We start from the raw sequence: 16,778 nt of genomic DNA, 5'->3' as shown, positions 1-16,778 counted from the left end.
GTCACGCCGCAATCCCTTCTCCTCCATTCTCCTCTCGGGATCTTGGGCACGCACGCACACGCGCCCGGCGTGAGTTTTAAGCTGCCGGGTCCAGGACACGAACCGCAATCAACTACATGGGAGTCCAGCGACATAGCCATTATGCTAACTGCTGGTCCCACCAAGATTTTGTCAGACCATTGGTCTCTTTTATAAAGTCTATTATGATTTTCAAGAAACAGTTTCACCCTGCTTTATATTTCTTTTTGCTTATTCTGTTTGTTTTCTATTTAACAACTTATATCTGCAAATTTGGCCAATGCTTCCTCAAATATTTTTTCTACCTCATTTTCTCTCTCTCTTCTCCATCCAGTATTCCAATTATATGTACATTTGAACATCTGACAAAATGTAATATGTCTGAAAGACTCTGCTCATTTTTGTTTTCTAATCTTTTTTCTCCATGTTCTTCACTTTGATCATTACTGTTGATTTTTCTTCAAGTTTGTAGGTTCTTCCCCCTGTCATGTCCATTTGGCTTTTTAATTTTTTTATACAGCTTCTGTTTATTATTAAACAGAATATTAAACAGAATGGTTAGGGTTAGGCTAGCGTTAGCGTTAAGGTTAGGGTTTGATTTAGGATCAGGAGCAGGGTCAGTTGTGAGTTTTAGGCTTAGGGGTCGGGTTTGGACGATTTTTTCGGTTAGTGTTACGGTTATGGCCCGGACTTAGGGTTAGGTTGAGTGGTTAAGGCTAGGGTTAGGGTTCGGGTTCTGGTTACAGGAGGTTGAATGTTAGCGTTAAATTTACTTTAGGGCGAAGTGTAGGAGTGAGGGTTAGGGTGAGGGTTCCGGTCTGGGCTAGACCTCAGTCAGGGCAAGGGTGAATGCTAGGTTTAGGGGTCAGGGTTAGTGTTGGCTTTATGTCAGTGTTAGGATGAGATTTACAGTATTGTTAGGGTAGTGGTTAGATTCAGGGTTAGGTTTAGGGGTAATACTGTCTGGGTTGGGCCTTGGTTGAGGTTTTGGCTTAGGGTCTGGTTCAGGATCGGGATTCTGTGTGAGGATTAGGGTTAGCGGCTAGGGTTAGGGTTACGATATGGGTAACGGTAGGGTGAGTGTTATGGTTAGATTTACGGTCAGGGCGAGGCTAAGTGGTGAGGGTTAGGGTTAGTTTTTGGGTTAGGTTGATGGTTTGGGTTAGCATTACGGTTAGGGTTAGGCGTAAGTGTTCGGTTTCATCCTGAGGCTTATGGTTAGGGTTAGACTAGCAGTAGGGTTAAGGTTAGGGTAGCTTTTCCCTAGTGTTTAGCTTTTCCCTAGTGTTCACATTTTTTAAAACCGTTTTTCTTAATTAGTTCTTATTCTCTAGGAATTTCTTTCGTAAACTTTTTCTGAGAGTCTTAGAAGGTTCATGAATTAAGAATTTCTTCATCCCCCGACTGGTAAATTTTCATGAAAAGTCACTTTTTCTTCTGTATTGTTTACATTTTTTTCCAGTCATAGTCCTGTCTTCTTTTCAGGCCACTCTATCTTCTTCCTAATGTTTTGGGCCTTTGACACTCTCTTCTTACACAAAGCAAGTTCTTCAGCATTTTCCTCTTGTTCTAAATATATATTCATCTTTTTGGGAAATGGGAATTCAGATTTTTTTTAAAAAATTATTTATTTAATTTTATTTATTTATTCATTTATTTTAATTTGACCAGGGAGAGACATGGTGGGAGCAGGGAGTGAGAAAGCAAGCCACCAGATCCAGGACTTGAACCATGGTCGGCCATGTAGGAGTGTCCAGTGCCTTAACCACCACGCTACCTGCTGGTCTCCAGGAATTCAGACTTTATTATAAAACTATCCTCTACTCACTTGATATCACATTCATCATCAGGCTCAAGATGTATTGCCTCATCCTCCTCTACTGGTTCTTCGATAGGAGAAATGGACACATCCTCATCCAAATATTTGTGCTTATGACTTTCAAGATCTTCTTTATCTAAGTATTCACCAACATTCATTTTATTCAAAGATTCCTTAAGGAGCTGCTGATACTTCAGCTTTGCAATATAGTTTTAAAATCCTCTGGCAACAGCTTGCTCAAAGCTTAAAAATTTTCTCCACGGTAATCATTTTCCTCCACTCTCTGATGGTAACTCTGTCCTTGTCTTTAACTTGTGTCTTATCTATTTGGAACCTTTGGTGTTTCACCTTCCTTTTGGTCTTCTACTGGTCTTCCCGTTGGCTTGGCTTTCCTTTTATTTTATTTATTTTTTTCATTTCTTTTTCTTGACTCTTTCAAAGTCTATGGTTTTGTTTTAAAAGATGAGTCACTTAATGAATCTTCTTTTAACACTTTCAGGTGAATAAAAACATTTTAAAATTGCGTTCCATTGCCTCCCTTTAGATGGGGAAGAAATATGTTATGTTTTAAATAAGCTGCTACTAGATGAAGAACTATCACTTTGATTTTCAGATTCCTTTATTTATTTATTTATTTATTTTCTGAGAGGATTTTGCTATAGGGCATGTGTGCTCATCAGAAAGATAGAGAGAGACAGAGAGACAGAAAGTACGAAATCACCACTTGGCCATGCCACAGTCCCTTCTCCTCCATTCTCCTCTTGAGATCTTGGACATGCATGCATACATGCCCAGCATGAGTTCAAGCCACCAGGTCCAAGACTCGAACCACAGTTGACTACATTAGAGTCCAGCGACATAGCCATTACACCAATTGCTGGTCCCTCAGATTCCTTTTTTTAAGAAATTGTTTATTTCATTTTATTTATTATCACTGTTTTTTAATATGATCAGTGAGGAATAGAAAAAGTGAGAAAACAGGCCACCAGGTGCAGGACTCAAACTGTAGTCAGCCATGTGGGAGTCCAGCTCTTTAACCACCATGCCACCTGCCAGCCCCTGATCCTAGAGTTGATTCATATGTCATGTAATCAGGTGAACTCATTGCTGGCGTATTCCTCAAATCCCTCCCAAGACTTTTATGCATCACACAATCTTTGCTTTAGTTTACTCCATCAACTGTCCTGGAGAAAAAGCGCGGTGCACCTTGCGACACAGCTCCCATTTGGCTAGTAAGTACATTCACTAACATTTCTCGTTTTCTGAAATTGTATTTTGCAGTTCTAGAATTTCCCTTTTATTTTTCCTTACTGGTGCCACTAGAAATTCCTATTTCCCTGCTGAGATTTTATGCATTTTTAAACAAGTTTTGTTGTACTTCACTAAAAGCAGTTATATGAGTACTTAATATCCTTATTTATCCCTTAGTTCAATATCTTTGAGTCAGACTAGATTGATTTTTTTTTTTTAAGGATCCATTCCACTTTTTTGGTTCCATGTTTGTTGAATAAAGTTGGATTGCATCATCAACCTGATTTTGGGAATTCTGGGCTCTACTTAATTTTTCTCCCATAAATACTTTGTCATCAGTATGTTTTTTTCTTGGCTAAGCTTGAACTCCAAACTGTCTCTTGTACAGCGGTTTTGGTTTTGGTTCCTGTTCAGATATTTTTTCCTATGGATTGTAGTCAGTCTATTCCACATAAATGGACGGGTTCATGAGCTGGCCAGACAGGAGTAGACTGTTGGGGGTCACCTCTCTTAGTTCTTTCCTTTCTGAACTTCACCTTTCTTTTCAGTGCCCCTAGCTTCCTTGTTCCATTCTTCTGCTTTCCCAGTCCATAACACTACAGGCTTTCCTGTATTTGCCTCCACTTGTGTGCTGCGTGGACAGAACTCAGCCCTAAGCTAATAGGCAAGGGGATGGAATTTATTTTTATAGCTCTCCTTTCCCCACATCCACACCAGCATAAACTCCTCACCAGAGTCTGTTTACTACCCAAACAGTACTCTTCAAATAGTCATCTTTCTTATAACATCCAAATAGTATTGTCTCTAGGGAATGTCATCTATTAAGGTCTTAGTCTCTCATACCTGGCAGTGGAAGTTAATTCATTTCTTAAATGTTTAGACACTGAATCACAGATGCTCTACAAAGAAATAGTTTTGTTAAGAAAGGTAATTTCAAATGAGGCTTATGTTCACTGTTGTCATATCTGAGCCCTCATAAGATGTACCTGGATAATTAGACCAGATCTTTGTGCCCTGAGCATCCACCATGTGTTTACTACTGGGTTAAGGTAAGCTACAGAAAGGCCTTCTTTTGAGAATGTGGGCAGGAAAAAAAAAAAAAAAAAGAAAAGAAAACAATTCAAGAGGTGAATAATGAAGAGCTGTGGGCAAGGCAAGATAAAGTAATATTGTGGATAATACAATAGAATTCAACAGATTAGACATAAAATAGAGCCTGGTACAGTAGACTATAACAATTCAGTGATGATGAGTAGGAACTTCTGGAGGAATTAGTATCAACAGAAGGAATCCTCTGGACTAATGCAACCCAGCCAATGACTTCCTAGAAGCCAGAATCCCTGGGGAAAACATGCTTATTCTTCCACAAGGAGTACTCATCTAATTCAAGTACTAGGACAGAAGCAGATGTAACCATATCTGTATCATCCCGATCTACTCATTTTTGGATTTCCCTCCCTCACCCTTCCTACCATCTAAATTCAACTGTTAACAGGGCAACTTTGAGTATTGATTTATTTTATGAATATGGAAACTGTCTAGGATTTTTAATTAGCTTGAAAAGCTTATTCTCTCAGAAAATTAACCTAATATCCATGTATATGTTTATTTGCATTGTTTATCTATTGATTTATAAATCGATAAGTTCCAAAAGGAACTTACAATGACTAATGAAGATTATACCCTTGCAATGTTAAAAAAAAAAAATCCTGTTGAGCTAGCAGTTGGCATGGTAGTTAAGGTGCTAGATTCCCACATGGTTGACCACAGTTTCAATCTTGAACCCAGTGGCTTGAAAATCACACTGGACACATGTGTGTGCATGCCCAAAATCCTAAGAGGAAAATGGAGGAGAAGAGACTGGGGCATGGCCATCACCCCTGGGGGGCAGGGGGGGTGGTTTCTCAGTTTCACTCTCTCTGTTTCTCTCTATCTCTCTCCGAAGAGTATATGCACCCTATGGCAAAAACCTAAAATAAAATAACACTTTCTTAAATAAACTATGGAGCATATTTTACAATAAGCACCTGATTATCCTTCGCTAATTCCTCAGGTTTCAGTGAATCCCACTGTAAACAATTCTGTACCCTTATATCATCAACTGGAAAGAAATAGCCAAACCACTTAATTCTCAAAAGTTCCAGATGAATTCTATTTTAAATCATTTTATCAGTAATAAGGCCCTGAACTGTTCTGTCCAATATGAGTGCTGTGGATCACATGTGTCTATTTATATTTAAAGACAAACAAACTGAAATTGAAAACAATGAAGAATTCTGTTCCTAAGACACATCAGTCATATTCCAGGAGCTCAGACAACAGCACTCATGGCTAGTGGCTACAATACTGGGCAGTGCAAATGCAGAACACTCCCCTTACAGTGAAATGTCTTGGTCAGCACTGGTGTAAAGGTGATGTCAGAAGACAAATTAAGGCTAATCTAGGAGACTGAAAGAGTCTAACGATTACTTAAAACTCTAGAATGTCTTCCTCCATTAGTATCTATTTAGTTTCCAAATTTAGAATAATTAATACATATTTTTATAGTAACAAAACTTCTGTAGCAATATTTCATTTCTGATTATATTAGCAAGCATTGTGTTTATTTGTTTTATTTAGTTTGCTTTAGGGCACATGCACTTGCCCAGAAAGAGATAAAGAGAGAGGGAATTCATGGTCTGCGAGGATGGTCACGACTCAGTCCCTTCTCCTCTGTTCTACGCTCCAGACCTTGGGCACACAACCACATGCACCTACAGTGTTTTTCAAGCCGCTGTGTCTAGAAGTGGCTTGAGGTCAGTCATGTGGGATGTAGTTGCCTTAACTACCACACCACTGGCTGGCCCCTACATGATTTCTAAGGAATATTTTTCAGAATTAAGAACACAGGGATCAGCAGGTGGCGTGGCGGTTAAGGTGCTCCCACATGGCTGACTGCTGTTTGAGTCCCGGACCTGGTGGCAACTTGCTTTCCCATCCCCTATCTGTGTGTGTGTGTGTGTGTGTGTGTGTGTGTGTGTGTGTGTCTGTGTGTGTGTGTGTGTGTGTGTGTGTGTCTTTCTGGTCGAAATTTTAAAAATGAATGAATAAAATTAAATAAATAAATACTTAAAAACACAGGAAATCCAGATCCTATGTTAAAAGATCATGTCTTTGATCTATTTGACATACATCAATGACATGAATACTCATATCATGTAGTTGGACGTTGAAATGTACATGTTTCTAGAAGATGTGAAATACAGTATAAGAAAAGCACACATTATAATATAGTTATAGGACCCAACAGTACACTTTTACACAGAAAACTTCAAACATCTAGGCAAACCACATAATAATTTCCAAATAGCAGATGTGCTACTGACCATCTCTTCTGTTAGGAGAAGAAAAAGATAAACTCTCAAAAAGCTTTGGGAACACAAAAAGGAAGTGCAGAACACATCTCTGTGGCAGGCAGCTATTCAGTTCACAGAGTTTTCATTATTTTAATACATATTTGTCATTATCTTCTTAACATAGTGACTGCTAAGGCCACTAGCCAATATTTATAATATTTCATTTATTATGTCATAATTTTACTTAGCACCAGATTTAAGTAAAGTAACACACATATTTTTCATTACTAAAATACGCCAAGGTTAGAAACAGATGTTAAACTTTTCTGCCAAAATTCTGAATAACAGTAGCATTATCATGTTAAAGTGTAAGTTAATATTTATAAATAAGACAGATTGAAAACTGATACCAATAATTTTGCATTTAAAGGATAATTCTCAATGTTATCTGTGTATCTTATACAGAGGGAATGAAAAACTTTTTTCCACATTAAAAAAAAAAAAATTAAAAAGAAAGAGAATTTTTTCCTCCAAAGGTTGACTTACTGAATCATTCCGACCAAAAAAGGTATATATGGCATACAAGTAATAGTCAAAGAGCTGAGACATGAAATGGATAACATCAAAGGCAATTGGCTTAAGAATGTTCATCATCTGCATATATTTCCCTGAAAAGAAAAAAAAATAGTAGAACAAAACTAAATTCTGTTTATTATTTTAAAAAAATAAACATTTTAGTATAATATCTTAAATAAAATTAATAATGCATTCCCCTCAATCATACTAGTTACATGTCAAAAACTCAGTCACCATATGTGGCTAGTTGCTACATGCATGACGGCATGGATTACAAACAGTTCCATCAGCTTGGAAAAGTTCTACTGGAGAGCTACAATGTTTTCCTATTACCATATTTGACACTATCATATTTTCATGGCACTACTACACTCTCCTACAAATGACACTGTACAAACATACACCACAGTTCCTCTTTTCCAGAAGATCCCATTTAAAATACTAGGAAACTAGGGGGAAAAAAGTGTTTATTTTTTAAGTACACAAATAGCAAAAGTGAAATATCAATAAGAAAACTAACTCAGAAGGCACTACCTATATTCCTCTGAATCCTAGCCCTGTGCAATCTTGAGTCAGAGGCCAAGAACATCAATTCTTTAATACTGTATCACTCAAGAGCTCCATACCCTCAAAGTACCAAGAACATATCCTCTTCTTTCTTTCCTTTGAGAAATGCCAATATTCTGCTCTTTTTCCTCTAAACATGCAATTAGATAGAGTCAGAGAAAAAATTTTAAAACCAAATCTCTGCTTGTATAAACATGCCAATGTATTTGAAGAGACATAAGAGATGGGTTGAATCAAATAATAAATAATGACTATTAAGTTCCTGAATTGATTTCTTTTTTAATGTGAAATAATAGGTAAAGAAGCAGATCTATTAAACATGCTCTATACCTTCGGCAGAAGTAGATGTTAAAACATGCTAATTGTTTAATTTACAAATAAGCAAATAACTCAGGTGCTGGTTCTACTTCATGTAACTGCCACAAATTTTAATTTGTATTATTAAAGACATCATGATTCAAGAGAAAACACATTAGCTGCAGTAGAAGAAATGATAAATTTAAAGGAAATGTCCAATCTCAAACCATTTCTTTATCTAGATACTTGATATATCTGTCTAAACATGTGAGAGACAACTCTACAATATATAACAGATGGCCAGAAAGAGAAACACAAACATAATACACATCAAAACAAAGTGAAAACTAACTCAGATTCTATCCTTATTGCCATTTACAAGTCTCTTGTTGACCATCTTTTCACAATTATTTCATACAAATATTTTTAATCCATGATTGGTTGAAGCTGAAGATGTGAAGCTCATGAATATAGAAAGCTGACTATATACTCTTTGTATTACCATTTAATTTAAAATATTCAATGATGATAATAATAATAATATTGGGCCAGCAGGTGGTGTGGTGGTTGGGACTCCCATGGTTCAAGTCTCTGACCTGGTGACTTCCTTTCACATCCTCTCTCTCTCTCTCTCTCTGTCTTTCTCGTGAGAGCATGTGCCCTATAACAAACTAAAATAATAATAATAATTAAGTAAGTAAGTAAATATTTCTAATAATAATATTAGTGGCCCACTGAAAAGAATGTGCTATGAAGGAGTAGATCTCTTCCTTCCTATTCCTGTGTTTTATTGTATAAGCTACATCTTAGCCACAATAACTCTAAATATTCCTTAGGCATATGTTTTCTACTTTCATTTTAAATCCTGGTCCACACACTAGTGTATTTTTTCCAGCTACTAATGTAATAATTCTATTATTTTAAGGTCTGTAGTTGTTACAATCATGGACTTCAGATATTTATCTTCTGCCTCTCATCTACCATACCTGGTCAAGACAGAGCAGCCTCCAGGAGTGAGGACCTTGAATAGCAAGGCTGTTTCAGCGGTGAGACACATTCCCTAAAATTTCTCTGCTCTGTCTGTAAGCAATCTCAGGCTCACAGGATATGTTTCTTCATATAAGCAAACATTCTGATCCTTCTCTGCCCTCATGGTAAGTCTCTGTGAGCCCTTTGGAACAGATTTAGGTATCACCTGGGGGCTGTGAAGTCCCATTAACACTCTTTTTTAATCTCTTCTAATTATCTGCCAAGTTCACTCCTTGAAAAGGGCATTTTGATATGTCTTCGGTGTTCTAAAATGTGTTTCTCAACTACTCAATAATTAGTTCCTTCATCTTTCCAGGCACCAAACATCTAATCTATCTTATTTATAAGAAGTCTCTACCTTTGCCAGCTTATAATCTTCAAGCAGCTCTATGCCATAACAACAGGAGATGGAAAAGTACACTGACTAGATAGAGACCCCCCCCCCCAAGTGAGTGGTTTCCTTAAGTTTCTATTTTGCCAGTATTTACAAAGTAAAGGTAAAGGCCTCCAGGGAGATAGCAAGTATTAGGCATAAAAGTCTAGAGGGGGAGGTGGGGAAAATGGCGGCACCTACTCCCAGAGGTAAATGGAAAAACAGGAAAGATAAATGACCTTACTCAGCACTGCTCCCTAACTGCTCTAGAGAAAAATACGGTGGTGGCAAAGGCTGACATTACAATGGTCAGATTCTCTTTGCTCAGTAAGGTTTTATTTAGGACTGTGCTCTGTTGGATAGTTTGATATACCAAAGACCATAAGTATAGACATTCTGTTTCCAACAATCCACTGTTAAAAAGCAAAGTCTACCCTGTCCATGGTACCCCTTACTTAAGAATTTGTTTGTATCTTCTGAATTTAGCATCAGGAATACATTTCTTCCATTATGAAAAAGGGCAAATATCCTTTTCTCAGATAAGGAGGATAGCAGAATACACTTTCTTTTTTTTTCACTTTCTTTATGCCTATGAAGAAATTAAGAGTTATAGCTGGTATTTGCACTTAACTAAAACAAGGTAATTTTCAGTTTTGTTTTAGCCTTTGATTTGACCTGATTTGACTCTAAGAAATACTGTGTTGTCAGAAAAGTCATGACTATGTTTCTATGTTTTTTTTATGCAAAAATGTGTCATGACTTTCCTGACAACCTATATGCCCTTTTTTTCTTTTTTGGAAAGGTTTTTGCTATAGGGCACATGCACTCACCAGGCAGAGAGAGACAGAGATTCAGAAAGCAGGAAATCACCCCCCGGGGGGATGGCCACACCACAATCCCTTCTCCTCCATTCTCCTCCTAGGATCTTGGGCACACACGCACACGCGCCTGGCGTGAGTTTTGAGCCACCGGGTCTGGGACTCGAACTGCGGTCAACTATATGGGAGTCCGGCGACATAGCCATTACGCTAACTGCTAGTCCCCAATATATGCCTTTTAGAGTAAAAAGTGACCAATTATCTCCAGTACCTTTTGAACTGAGTGACTTTTTAAAAAGATTTATTTATTTCATGTTATTATTATTTTCTAATTTGACCAGAGAGAGACAGGCAGAGAAAGGGAAAGTGCAAGCAAACCTCTAAGTCTGGGACTCAAACCATGGTCAGCCTTGTGGGAGTCCAGTGTCTTAACCACCACACCACCTGCCAGTCCTGAATTGAGTGATTTTTTTAAAATATAAATAACCACTTAGATTTGGTTGAATGTGCAAGTACTATTTTTCCCAATTTTCTCCTCTCCCACCCCCTGTAAGAGCATCACACATCCCTGTACACTTCACTTGATGTGTAATGCCTCCAGGGCAGAAGATAGTTTTCCCTCCCATTGCCAAACCTGGTCTGGCCAGTAACACGTGAGAAGAGGTCAAAGGCACCACACTGAACATAAGCTTTAAGAGCCACAGCATGGTTTGGCTCTTGCTCTTCTCCTTACGTTTCAGTTTGGGGCTATGTTTTCTACCTGCATGTCAGAATGAAGAGACAGATGGAGCAAAGCTACAGATGATTGGAAGCCAATACAAATCTTGAGTGAAAAATGAGCATTTGTGGCTGAAAACTACTGATATGTCAGGGTTGTTAGCTAATTGAACACACAAAGCACTAGTTGACCATTATCAAACTATTGATTGGTACATTTCAAATAGCATGTTCAATGCTGAAAAGTACTGAGTCTAAAAGGCTGAGGATAACAAAGACTCCGAAAGGTCAGGCATTTCTATCAGTGAGGACCAGATAAGGGAATTTAGCATGTTAAGCCTGAAAAATAGATTGGTGGTAGAAGTTGGGGGCATTGGAAGGTTTAAGGAAAGGACAGGATTAACTGTCACCATGTGTCTGAAAAGTGACCACATGTGAGAACAGGAGAAAAAAGCATAGACTTAATCTTTTTGCCTGTAAGGACAGAACTAAGATGAAACGAATTAGAGAGAGATTTTGGTTAACCATAGGGACGAGATCCCTACCAAATGGATCCGTCTACGTAGAATGAGAAATCTCGCTAAATATGCTTCTCATGTCTGTGAGCCATGAAACAAAGGCTAGACGGCCACCACATCTCTAGACGTCACAGAAAGAAAACCTTATTTCATGGATACCTATCAGATGACCTCTCCACATTCTTTCAATTCTGATTCTATAAATTTTAAAAAGTGATTAACGACACTATGTTCAATTACGTGTCTTGGATAAAGAAGAAAAGCTAAATTTTCAGGAATAATTAGTTATAGAATAGCTTTTTAGAATCTGCCATTTTTCTATTACTTTTCAGTATTTGCTCTAAAAACAAATGTCTGTACTGTATGGCAAAAATGGAAAGAGCCAAAGCTATGATATCAGAGAAGATAAATACAGATACCAGAGACTATAAGGGAGGGGAGTGGAAGGTAAAGCTTTCTGTATATTTTATCCTATCCCATTCCTTAATGAAAGTTAGACATTATCTTAAAGAACAGAGACCATTTCATCAGAGCTAAGATCAACTGAACCAGGCAATAAGTAAACATCATCCCATAAATAGAATATGGAGATTGTTATGGAAAACCAATCAAATTGCTGATTGGCACATATGACAGTTAATGTGAGAAGACATCTGTATAACGTACTTGTCAAATGTACAGACCTATTTGTAAGACATAATGGCAAAGAGTATCTGAAATATTGAAATACTGACATAAAAATATCTATCAATACATCATCCTCAAGCCTGAGTATTTAAAACAGCATTTCTTGGGAACCAGCAGTTAGCGTAATGGCTATGTCGCTGGACTCCCACATAGTCGACCGCAGTTCACGTCCCAGACCTGGTGGCTTAGAACTCACGCCGGGCGTGTGTGCGTGTGTGCCCAAGATCCCGAGAGGAGAATGGAGGAGAAGGGATTGCGGCGTGGCCATCCCCCCTGGGGGGTGATTTCTCGCTTTCTGTCTCTCTGTCTCTCTCTGTCTGTCTGGAGAGCACACGCGTCCTATAGCGAAAACCTCTCCAAAATAAAATAAAATAAAATAGCATTTCTTTGTCTTTTTTTAATATATATAAAATCATTGATAAAGGTCTTATCTGTAATATAATAACAGTACTTCCAACAATCTGTGCATTTAACTTATAAAAGTTAATGACGACGCCACAGAATCACTCTCCACCCTGTCTCACTGACATGAAGACTGAAGATCTAAGGGCCATGGGAAACTGCTGCTATCCTCGTCCTACATGTGCCTTGAACTCAGCTAGGAATTCTTCACTACATTTCAGTTAATAACTGTTAATATTTTGAAAAACTGGGAGATGCAAAAACTTAACTAGTAGTTAAATGAAAAGGAGAAACTGACATTAATATTATTATTATGTTACTTGGAACATTTAGGATGAAAAGACTTAACAAAAGGTCATCTTAAATCCCTCGCTATAGTGGTCACTGGAATGGACTACACAATGAAAACCCAAGTGAAAATCATTCACCAATTTAACTGCTAAACACACACACACACACACACACGTATATATAACTGCCATACATACACATATATTTTTAAAGGCATAACTACTTACCAACAAGTCTTATCACATTCAACGTTGTATTTGTTAGGATAGGTGCATTCACTTTGTTTAGACTGTAATCTGATTTCTTCCTACTTTTTAAGGTTTCTCGAGAAACACTTAATATGGAAAAACAAAACAGGTTTGCAATTAGGGTTGTCAAGTAATAACCAGTTAAGTTGTTCAGCTTAGGATCTAGCCTTCCTTCTCTAATTATTTTTTGAAAATCTTATGAGGTGGGGATGTGTCTTAATAGAATGTATTGACTAGAGGAGAAGAAAAATAAGAAAAGAAATAAAGTACCATAATTATTTCTTTGATTCTAAGGAATTACCAACCATTAAAAAACCTACATCACAGGAAAAAAATGTATTTTATATGGAAATTTACACATCTAGTTGTAAATGTATCAAGTCTCTTGATTCCAGAAACTTATAAATATGAGAAAATATACCCTCTGTAGAATCTGAATTAAGTATAGAGTACCAGGACAGTATGGGATTACAGGGCAGAGTTAGATTTAAAAGAAAAATGGAAGTTATATGGTAAGTACGGGGGGAAAGGACAGTCAGAGTAAGAAAGAAACTGTGCTCAGACAAGTACAAGGAGTCCACATGCGAGCATATAGAATAAATGGGCAGAAGCAAATATGAAACAAAAGAGGTAAGGGCAAATCATTGAACACAATCAAACCTAAGGATTATGGACCTTATCGTGAGTGCAGCAATGAACCACTAAAACTTTTAACCTGGAAACTGGCATGATTAAGTGTGTAAGAAAAAAATCTAAATTGCTATCTAAGAATGGATTGAAAGGAAGCAAGACTGGAAACAGAAAACCAAGGTCAAGGAGCTGACTTAGTAATCTAGCACCGAGATAATTGGGGGATGAAGTAGGATGGTAGTGGTGAAATATGAGAAAAATTGATAAATTCAATACATAATTAGAAGTTGAAATTTATAGTAACTACTAATTGATAGGCTGAAGTTAGTAATTCACATGATTCAATCTTTTTAGGGGTAAGTTAGATGGATGGGAAGCTGCATTAACCCTAATGAAAATGAAGGGATATCCACATGTACTAGCAGACACTTGCTTACTTGTTTATTTCAATTCAAATCAGGTTTCCTGTTAGACAAAATATATCTAAAACATACCTAATTAAGGAAACTAATAAAATAGTTTTATTCAGCTTATAGTAGATCATACTTAACAGGTATTTAAATAGCATACATATGTAAAACCCTAAAACAACTTTTCCCAATTAAAAGATCCACATCGACATGAACTGCTCACTTTTGGTGAAAGCACTATTTGAATCAGGGCTTCAAGTTATTCAAGTATTAACTAGGTACTCTCGGGTATAAAGGTAAAGAAGAGCATACATAAATCTTTATTTAAAAAATTATATGGGACCAGCAGTTAGCATAATGGCTATGTCACTGGACTCCCATGTAGTCGACTGACGTTCAAGTCCAAGACCTGGCAGCTTAAACTCCCGTAAGGCGCATGTGTGTGCGTGCCCAAGATCCCGAGAAGAGAATGGAGGAGAAGGGATTGCGGCGTGGCCATCCCCCCTGGGGGGTGATTTCTTGTTTTCTGTCTCTCTGTCTCTCTCTTTCTGGTGAGTACACACACCCTATAGCAAAAACCTCTCTGAAAAAAGAAAAAAAATTATATTCATGGTCACTAACTGTGAGATAGTCATAAAAATTAATTCAATTCAACACATCAGAATAAGACTTGTTTAACTGGACGAAAGTAACAAAAAAATTCTGATATAATTATCATAGTTTTGAAGCTGATATGATGGCACAGTTTGGGATTGTGGGGTAGAGCTAGATTTAAAAGAAAAGTAGAAGTTATCTTAAAACAAAACTCAGCCATTGATAAGAAATGTCCACTTATTTGTACCAGCAGATGGTGTAATGGTTACATCACCGGACTCCCACATAGTCAACCACAATTCAAGTCCCAGGCCCGGGGGCTTAAAACGCAGGCCAGGCGCGTGTGCATGCCCAAAATCCCAAGAGAATAGAGAAGGGATTGCAGTGTGGCCTTCCCCACACCTTGGGGAGGAGTCGGGGTGTGATTTCTCGCTTTCTGTCTCGCTGGCAAGTGCAACGCCCTATAGCAAAAAATCTCTCACTTTCAGAAAAAAAAAAAATGTCCACTTATTTTCCAAGTGTTATTACTTGTTTTCAAATAGTGAGTACAGATTTTATTAGATTGAGACCAGAACTCCACCAATAAAACAAATGACCACTTTTCTCCTTGAAGTCTTCTGATCCACATAGACCATAAATCAAGCCCCAACGCAGCATTGATTTTACAAACCCAAGTTTTCTATCTGCAAAAAACTATTCACCTCTAAATTAAAAGCTCTTCAATAATGCCCAATATTTTCATAAAGGTAATAAAGACATTTTAAAAGATTTGAAAACATGACTGAATACTTTCGTGACACCATAGTAAAAAAGAACAAGAATCTTGTTGAAAAAAAAAAAAAAGCCAAACAAATTGTATAAATCAAAAGGAAAACTATTTTAAAACTGCTTGCTTTAAAATTTTAAATTTTTAAATGGCTAAATCATTCCTTTTAACACAAAAACAATCCAAACTCACAGTTCAATAAATTGGTCTGTGAGACTCCAATAAAGGTTTTGCTAAGTAGAGCCTTTCATGCAACTCTTTTATTTTCCCTAAAAATTCACTGTTATGTAAGTAAAGACAAATCTACATTTTTAGCCTTTTAGGAACTATTTCCTACACATATTCATTTCTTTCACCAAAGAAATTCACTTTTCAATGTTTGTTTTCAGTTTTTTCTTAAACTTGAGAGAAAAATCCTGTGTTGTGTTAGGAGTCCAACATGAGATGAGAACAACCACACGAGCGGAACAATTACCTTTTCACTGGGGCATCGCCTGTCTGCTCATCCACATAATCTCGTTTGAGCTCTTCGGGAACGTCACTGTCACTATCGTACTCCTGATAGGCACTCTTTTCTTGTTCATCAGATTCATACTGAAGGGAACACAGGGCACTCAACAATGGGTATAAAGAGCCACATTTCTTGAAGTCTTTCAACACAATAAAAGTATTCCATGTTATAAGAAATGGATAAAGAAAATTCTTAAAAATTTAGCTTTAATTTTGTGACCAAAACTCATACTCTCTTTATATATCCTTCTTTATCGACCTTCCTGAAGCAGATCATAAGAAAAGGAAAATAAAATAAAAATATTATACCTATGAAAGCTTACAGATGTCCAATAAAATCAGATCTATATACAAAAGCCAAACAGGCAAAAACAAAACACTCCATTAGACCTAAAAGAGCAAAAAAATGTACATCCAATTTTTTAATAAAGTCTCCCACAGTATGGAGCATACTTATTTCCAAATTCTAATTTATCATAAACATGTTGAGTGTCCAGTTCTATCACACAGCAAAGATTAATTCTGCTTAATAAATACATATAACACCCATGCTGATATTCGAGAATATCTAATTCATTATGACATGGGAAAGAGTAATTCTACTTAACAAAAATATATAACACGTGCTGATATTCTAGAATATCTAATTCATTATGATGAGATTAATAATAATTCCAAGGACAACTTAGAAAAAATGGGTTTAGCGCCCAGTGGACTTACTGAGAGATCCTGGATAAAAATGTTAAGTGATGGGGCCAGCCCATAGCATAGTGCTTAAGGCACTGGACTGTCAAACGGCTGAACACAGTTTGAGTCCTGGACCCAAAGGGCATATGTGTCCAAAATCCCAGGAGTAGAAGAGAGAAGGGATTGCAGCATGGCTGTCTGCTCTGGAAGGGTGATTTCTCACTTTCTGTCTCTG

General features: G+C 37.2%; 1 protein-coding gene and 1 pseudogene across 1 annotated transcript in view; both read right to left on the bottom strand.

The window, feature by feature from the left end:
* Positions 1-16,778, bottom strand: part of VPS50 (VPS50 subunit of EARP/GARPII complex) — a gene marked incomplete in the record, with an annotated part of 117,723 nt that overhangs the window by 20,637 nt on the left and 80,308 nt on the right. Inside the window, 3 exon segments of the mRNA XM_027766315.1 lie at positions 6,970-7,091; positions 12,926-13,032; positions 15,822-15,940. Of these exon segments, the coding sequence (XP_027622116.1) occupies positions 6,970-7,091; positions 12,926-13,032; positions 15,822-15,940 (348 nt within the window).
* Positions 1,792-3,089, bottom strand: LOC114005117 (TATA box-binding protein-associated factor RNA polymerase I subunit D pseudogene; annotated as a pseudogene).

The sequence above is a fragment of the Tupaia chinensis genome, unplaced genomic scaffold (assembly GCF_000334495.1).
Source record: "Tupaia chinensis unplaced genomic scaffold, TupChi_1.0 Scaffold142374_1, whole genome shotgun sequence".
In the NCBI taxonomy this organism is placed as follows: domain Eukaryota; kingdom Metazoa; phylum Chordata; class Mammalia; order Scandentia; family Tupaiidae; genus Tupaia; species Tupaia belangeri.
The sequence above is the reverse complement of the archived record's forward strand: the minus strand, read 5'-3'. Positions and strand labels throughout refer to the sequence as shown.